General features: G+C 37.3%; 1 protein-coding gene across 1 annotated transcript; it reads right to left on the reverse strand.

The window, feature by feature from the left end:
• Positions 1-2696: 2696 nt before the first annotated feature.
• On the reverse strand, positions 2697-8367 carry LOC137944594 (putative disease resistance protein RGA3). Its single transcript, XM_068790281.1, has 4 exons — positions 8116-8367; positions 5998-6190; positions 3168-3829; positions 2697-3065 (listed from the first exon to the last, which is right to left on the reverse strand). The coding sequence occupies exons 1-4, from the start codon at positions 8365-8367 to the stop codon at positions 2697-2699; spliced, it is 1476 nt and encodes a 491-aa protein (XP_068646382.1).
• Positions 8368-8582: the final 215 nt, after the last annotated feature.

Consider the following 8582-nt stretch of genomic DNA (forward strand, 5'->3'; position numbering starts at 1 on the left):
CATTATATACTCGGCAGGTATTTTCGTCTTTCACTATGACACCCTTAGTCAATGGTCACTTCAGGGATATGTGCTATCTTGGGCCAATCTTCGCTTGTCTCTTGCTTGCCTCTCTCTTTCAATAAAGAACAAGAAATGATCTTCAAAAGCTGCAGAGGGCTTGGCAATCCATTTCTGGCAGTGAGGACAATTTAGGGCAAGAATGCAATTCCAAATCCTTCAGATCTGTGAGGTTCTGTAGCCAACTTGGTAAACGCCTGCCTTGATAACCGACTAAAGTTAATTTCTTCAAACTGCTGTGAGGTTCCAGAGAATATAACACCTCTTCATCCACACTTGAATCTCTGTCACTAGGGGTGGCATCGAGCCGAGCCGAGCGCGAACCTGCTTATGTTCGAGCCGAACTTGATTTAAATATTTCGAGCCGAGCCTTGCCTCGAGCCTAAAATTGTTATCGAGCTCGAGCCCAACGAGTTCGAGCCGAGCTCGAGCCTCAACATACATTTAAAACTTTTCAAAAAATATATATCGAATAAAATGTAGATAAAATTATGCATACATTTTACATAAAATTGGGCATGACCTCTACATAAAATTGGGCATAACCTATATATATAATACGTGTATAAGATTGGGCATAACCTCTACTTAAAATTGAGCATAATCTATATATATAATACTTGTATAAAATTCGACATGACCTCTACTTAAAATTGGGCATAATCAATATACATAATACCTGCATAAAACTCCATAAATACTCCATAAAATTGTCTATACATTCCATAAACTCTCCATGAAATTGTTTGTACACTCCGTAAAATAGTATAAACACTCCATACAATAATCAAACACAACAAAATTAATTGAAATGTCACTATCAATTTACAATCACCCAAATAAAAACTATAAATCCTTTAAATAAAATCCTATTACTATTAGAGACTTACTAGAAAATTACAAGAAATAAATGAACCTCTTATTGCCTTTTCTAAGGAAATAAATAAAAATTAATAATTAATCTAATATATTATTATACTTATCGATAAATTTTTAATCACATAAAATGTCAAACACAAAATTGTTATGAAAATTGCCTCATGCTCAAAGTATTATATCATCAACTGTCAAATACTTATTCAAAAATTTTCTATATGGTTTTTTAACCCATCCTGGCAAGAAAATATTATTTAGAAAATTATATGATTTTTAAAAAAAAAATTATATTTAGAAAAATATTTTGAAAAAACATGAGGCAGTAATGGTCCCTATATTTCTACTAAAAATGTCTTTTCAACATTTATTGAAAAAACTACTAATAATCTCTAGAAACGTATTTCTACTAAAATATCTTTTCAATTTCTTTAAGAGCCATGAGGAAGGGACAAAGAATTTTTTTTTTCCTTGTTTATGATCTCGCACGTAGGGGTGACTTTGAATAAATTATATATAAAATTATGCATACATTTTTAAAAAGTATAATGATAGGGGAGGTTTAGGATTGAATTTCAATAATGGATTAAAATGCACCAATATTAATCTTTTTTATTCCAATTGTTGTCTAGCTTGTTTTGTAATTTTTGAATCTAGCCATAATTTATTATGAACTCCTTAGTGCCCCTAGATGAAAATTTATATTCTAGGAAAAACTAAAAATATTTTTCCTATGATACATATTTCCAAAAAAATCTTTAAATAAAATCTTCTAACTATTAGTGACTTATTAGAAAATTTCAAGAAATATTTTTAAATTTTCTTAGGAAAGTTAAATGGACCTTTTATTGTCTCTTTTAGGGAAATAAATAAAAATTAATAATCTAATATATTATTATACTTATCGATAAAATTTTAATTAAATAAAATATCAAACACAAAATTGCTTCATGCTAAAATTATTATAGCATCAACTGTTAAATACTTATTCAAACATTTTCTATATATTTTTCTACCCCATCTTGGTATGAAAATCTTACTTAGAAAATTATATGATTTTTAATAAAAAATTTCAATTAGAAAAATATTTAAAAAAATGAGACTCTAATAGTTTATAGAAACTTATTTCTATAAAATTTATTTTTAATTTTTTTGAGAGGAAATTTTTTTTTTGTTTACTATTTCGCATGTGCGAGATCATCTTCGCGCGGGGGAGGGGGGATATTATTTCTCCCCTGAACTTAGGTTCAGGTTTTTCGCCGAGACGACACGGAGGGAAGGGGGTTACGGCGCCGGGGAGGACCTATCGTGGGGAATGATGGCTGCGATGGAAGCGGCGGTGACGGAAGCGGCGGCGACGAAAACAGAGGTGACAACGAGGAGAGGAAAAAATCAAACGGACGGCCACAGAGGCGGCCGGCGAGCAGCTGCGATGGCAGTGGAGATGGCCGGCGAATAGCTGCGATGGTGGTAGAGGCGGCGACAACAGCCGACGGGAGGGGCTCGGTGGTGACGAGGGGAGGAAAAAATTTTCCCCTCCTCGTTCTCGCTCCCGCTCCCCCGCTCCCCCACTCCCAATCTCGACCGATCCGACTCACTTTGAGCTAGCTGGTGAGCCGACGAACCGAACCTGGCTTCGGTCGAGCTCGGCTCGTTAAGGTAAACGAGCCAATTTCGGTGCTCGAGCTCGATAGATAACGAATCGAACCGAGCCGAACTTGAGCCGCTCGTGAGCCGGCTTTGTTCGAAGCCACCCCTATCTGTCACCACTCATAGGATACCATTCCAAAGTCAAGTCTAGTAATGTAAGGCTTGTTCTTCGTCTTAGCCTGCATAGCCTCTTCCCCATAAACCACATTTTGAAGATTGAAGATGATAATCCCTCCTTTCAAATCTGACATCTCCTTCAATTCTGAAATCATGTATCCAGCCTCTCTCCTGACTCCAAGCGAAGGCAAAATTTGTTGTTTCCTCAGGTTCCCAACATGAGGAAATAGAGGAATCGAGTCCATGCTTTCTTTCAAATAGAGGAATCTGAGGTTAATGACGTTTTTAATGTCTTTTGGCAATTCATTCATTAAAATGCAGTCTCTGAGATCCAATGTCTCCAGATTGCAGATCGAGTAAGGTAGCTGTAGCAGAGTAGTGTCCGAGAGATCAAGAAAGCGTAGGAGCTTTAAACTGCTGAAACTTTACGGAAGAGTTTCAATGTTGATACCTTGCAGCCTCAAGACACGCATGAGTTTGCATTGTAGCAGAAGATCAAGTTGTTCAGTAGGGAAAATCCCTCTAACATCTCTCTTATACTTGCAGAGCTCTTCCAACTTAACCAATGGCTTCTCATTGAAACAAACAAAAGAAGAATGGCGAGCACCTTGTGGAATCACAGAAGGTTTACCTTCTTCCAACCTTACAAATTCTTCATTAGATACTGCTTCTGCTAGATTATGTGCGAGATCGTGCATTTTGAATCTTGGTCTGTCCGACCAGAAAGAATCCACTGATAAAAATGACTTGATCAATAAATCATAAAAGATTTGAGTGGCTTTATCTATCTGTCTGCATTCTTCATCTTGAATGTACTCCTCTCCAATCCACAGCTCAACCAACTCATTGTCCTTAAAGTAGTAGTCCCTAGGAAACAGAGAACAGTATCTAAAACACATTTTTGAGTTTGCTGGAAGCTTCTGATAGCATATCTTCAAAGCAGGTAAGACTCCATTGTTGTCTTCGGTTATGGTCCATGTGCAGCTTTCCAAGACATTCACCCACTCATTTTCATTCCTTTCGTTCCAAAGGAGGCCTCCGAGGGCCTTTACAGCCAAAGGGAAGCCCCCGCATTTCTCTACAATCTTCCCTCCTATCTCCCTAAGATTTGGGTATCTTCGAAAGCTATCTGCATCAAAAGCCTTTACGTAAAACAACTTAGAGCAATTTTCATGGGATAAACCTTCCAAACGATACGGTGGAGTTGTGCCTAAGACTGATCCTTGTAAGCCTTAAACATGAATTTCTAATAACAACATGAAATTCATTATATAATTTAAAAGGAAGCAAAATCATACCTCTTTCCATACGCTTCAAATTCCATTCTCTGTTCGGCACTTCTAATCTTTGAGCACTCACGGCGATGGCTCAATTGAAGAGGCTTGAGTAACGAGACAGGGGAAGAAGCCAACCTCCCATCAAGGTTATTCATGGCTTCGTGTTACCGAGGGAGTTGCAACTGCCGGAAGTTGCAACTGCCAGAAGTTTGAGACAACGATTAATCAGAAAACTGTTTCTCATAAAAACGGTTAACATTCTCCCACTTGGCCCAAACTTCTAATATAATTTTAAACCCATCGATAATCTGAATTTAAGTAATAAATACATGAATCATGGCGATAGGTCCTCTAATGACAAGTATTGTCTTCCATGTATTACTATGTATGTATTACTTATACTTTATGAATAAACCCTATGTTTACTCTTTGTCCAACACAGATGAATTTTCTCAAAATTAAAGTGTACATAAATTTGAGAAAAAATATCACATTAATTAAGAATTTCACTGAAATAACATTGTTCATACAATGAAAATTTAGATAATGGAACCAAGTCCCATATTCACAACATGATCCTTTAATTTAAACGGTGGCATGCACTTAGTCAAAGGATCTGCGATCATTAAGTCAGTGCTGACGTGCTCAATGACCACTTTCTTTTCTTTAACATGTTCTCTTATGGCCAAATACTTTATGTTGATGTGTTTACTTCGACTTCCACTTTTGTTGTTTTTGGCCATAAAAACAACAGCTGAATTATCACAATATATGCTTAATGGCCTAGAGATAAAATCCATAATTCTAAGCCAATAAATGAAACTCTTAAGCCATACACCATGTGAAGTAGCCTCAAAACAGGAAACTAACTCGGCTTCCATAGTTGACGTGGCGGTCAAAGTCTCTTTGGCACTCCTCCATGATATTGCTCCACTGGCCATCTAGAAAATGTATCCTGATGTTGATTTGCGGGAATCAATACAACCAGCAAAGTCAGAATCTGAGTAACCAATGACTTCTAGATTGTCTGTCCGCCTATACATCAGCATGTAGTCTTGGTTCCTTGAGGTACCTCATTACTTTCTTTGCAGCTCTCCAGTGGTCTAACCCGGGATTACTCTGATATCGCCCCAACATTCCAACAAAAAATGTAATATCAGGTCTTGTGCAGACTTGACCATGCATTAGGCTTCCGACAGCAGAAGCATATGGAAGGTCCTTCATTTGTTCCCTTTCAAGGTCGTTCTTCGGGCATTGGTTCAAATTGAACCTATCACCCTTCACAATGGGAGCTACACTTGGTGAACAACTCTACATCTGAAATCTCTCTAACACTGTATTAATACAGGTTTCCTGAGATAGACCTAAGATACCTCAAAATCTGTCTCTATGAATCTTAATGCCAATGACATAGATGCCTCACCCATATCCTTCATATCGAAATTGTTAGAGAGAAATTGTTTCACCTCATGAAGAAAACCCTTATCATTGGTTGCTAGCAAAATGTCATCCACATATAAAACAAGAAAACAGATTTTACTCCCACTGACCTTCTGGTATATACATTGATCCATAATGTTTTCTACAAACCCGAATGAAGAAATTACATTATGGAATTTCAAATACCATTGGCGGGATGCTTGTTTTAATCCATATATTGACTTTTTTAACTTGCAAACCAATTGGTCACCATCACTAGAGGGGAATCCTTCAGATTGTTTCATGTAAACCTCCTCATCTAGATCTCCATTGAGAAATGCCGTTTTCACATCCATTTGTTGCAACTCTAATTCAAAATGGGCTACTAATGCCAAAATAATGTGCAAGTAATCTTTCTTAGATACAGGAGAAAAAGTTTCCTTGTAATCGATTCTTTCTTTCTGACTGAATCCCTTAGCAACGAGTCTTGCCTTGTATCGCTCAATGTTGCCTAATGAGTCTTTCTTTGTTTTAAAGACCCATTTACATCCAATGGCTTTAAATCCATTGGGCAACTCAACAAGATCCCAAACTCCATTACTCTTCATAGAATTCATCTCTTCCTTCATGGCGTTGTACCATAATTCTGATTCTTTGCAACTCATGGCTTCTAAAAAATACATGAGATCATTTGCTGTTCCAATATCAGATTCTTGCAAATACACAATATTATCATCAGGAATTGCTGATCTCCTGAGTCTAGTAGATCTTCTTAATGTAGAACCATCATTTTCCTGAGAAGTATGTGGTTCAACTAGTTGTTCAAAAGTGCTTGGCAACTCTTAAAGTACCTGATCTACTGGAATGTTGTCAGTATTTTGTGGAACTTCAATGATTGGTTGTTCAACACCAGTTTGCAGTTGAGGGGTACTGTAAACAATAACCAATCTATCACTTGAGGTGGAAGGTTGAGATTCTGAATGAACCTTCTCAAAAATTATGTTCCGAGTTGGATTCCTCCCACTGATTAAGTCATTTTCTAGAAATTTTGCATTTCTTGATTCTACAATCCTAGTGTTGTGAGATGGACAATAAAATCTGTAACCTTTAGACCTTTCAGCATATCCAATGAAATACCCACTAATGGTCCTTGGGTCAAACTTCTTCTCTTGTGGATTATAAATTCTCACTTCAGACGGGCATCCCCAAACGTGCATATGTCGCAAACTCGGTTTCCAAACTTTCCATAATTCAAATCGCATTTTTGGAACAGCCTTGGTTGGAACGCGGTTTAATATATACACTGCCGTCTTAAGTGCTTCAAGCCACAAGGATCTAGGAAGATTGGAGTTGCTAAGCATACTCCGCACCATGCCTAATAATGTTCGGTTTCTTCTTTCTGCAACATCATTTTGGTCCGGAGAGCCAGGCATGGTATATTGGGCAACAATCCCATGTTCTTGAAGAAACTTTGCAAATGGCCCAGGTGCTTGTCCATTCTCTGTGTATCTACCATAGTGTTCTCCACCTCTATCTGATCTCACGATCTTAATTTGCTTACCGCATTGTGTCTCTACATCAGTCTTAAAGATCTTAAAGGTGTTTAATGCTTCATTCTTGTTTTAAAGCATGTAGAGATACATGTATTGTGAGGAATCATCTATAAAAGAGATGAAGTATTTCTGACCATGTGAGTCCATTTTTGGACTACGTATATCAGTATGTATGATCTCTAATATGGTTGAACTCCTATTGGCACCTTTCTTTGACTTGTTAGTCTGCTTTCCCTTAATGCAGTCTACACAAGTCTCAAAATTAGCAAAATCCAGAGTATTAAGTACCCCTTCATTCACTAATCTTTTAATTCTATCTATGGAGATATGACCTAATCTCCGGTGCCATAATGTAGAGGAATCCTCATTAATAACACCTCTTTTATGACCAGTGTGAACATGCATTGAACCGTAAGTGGCATTTTGTAAATTAATGCTATAAAGACCATCAGATAATGTACCATTCCCAACACAATCAGACTTATAATATAAACTGAAAGATGAGTTTGAAAAGTTAAAAGAATATTCATAAGGTACAAGCCTTGAAACTGAAATCAAGTTTCTGGAGAAACTTGAAACATAAAAGGTCTTTTCTAATTTTAAAACAAAGCCACTACTTAAAGTTAAATAGCAAGTTCCTATAGCTTCCACATGTGAGCTCATCTGATCTCCTGAGAAAATGTGATGCTCACTTCCCACTGGTTTCCTTAGGTTTTGCAAACCCTGCAAGGAATTCGAAATGTGGATTGTTGATCCAGAATCAATCCATCAAGTGTAATTATTGACATTAACCATATTAGATTCATAACAAACAAATGAGGTTGGTATACCTTTGTTACCAAGCCATTTCTGAAACTTGGCGCATTCCTTCTTCATGTGTCCCTTCTTTTTACAAAAGAAACACTTGGAATCTTTCTTAATACCAGCTTGAGGGGGGGGGGGGGGGGGGGGGGGGGTATTTTGCCCTTCCCTTTTTGTTTGGCTTGATACTTGCCATTTCCATGTGTTGCCAGCATGACACTTTCTCCTTGTTCCATCACCAGTCTCCCTTCCTCTTGAACACACATGGGCAAAAGTTCATTAACTGACCATTTATCTTTATGTGTGCTGTACAAGATTTTGAAGGATCCATATTAGTGCAGAAGGGAATTCAGGATGTAATGCACCATGAAAGATTCTGACATATCAACCTCGAGATTTTTTAATTGAGCCGCAATATCCCTCATTTGCATGATGTGCTCATGTACACCTCTCATACTGGTATGCTTTAGAGATGAGAACTTCATGATTAGGGTACTTGTTAATGCCTTATCTGAAGTGACAAATTGAGCATCAATGGCTTTCAGCAAGTCTTTGACATTTTCATACTGCTCAATAGAACCACGAAGACCAACAGCAATTTTAGTCTTAATGAACATTATACTGAGGCAATTAGTTTGCTCCCATCATTCATAAAGTGTAATTTCAGCTGCAGTGCTGGTATCAGTAATTACTGGTGGTTCGTCTTTCCTAATAGCATAATCTATGTCCATCCACCCTAAATGAAGAAGTATTCTCTCTTTCCAGACCTTATAGTTATCCCCCTTAAGATTAGGGATATCACAACGAATATCAGAGAAATGTGCAGGTTGTA

This window comes from Aristolochia californica, unplaced genomic scaffold, assembly GCF_029961685.1.
Source record: "Aristolochia californica isolate CCGP_79_NKW_82.1479 unplaced genomic scaffold, dmAriCali1.0.hap1 SCAF_11, whole genome shotgun sequence".
Taxonomy (NCBI): Eukaryota; Viridiplantae; Streptophyta; class Magnoliopsida; order Piperales; family Aristolochiaceae; genus Aristolochia; species Aristolochia californica.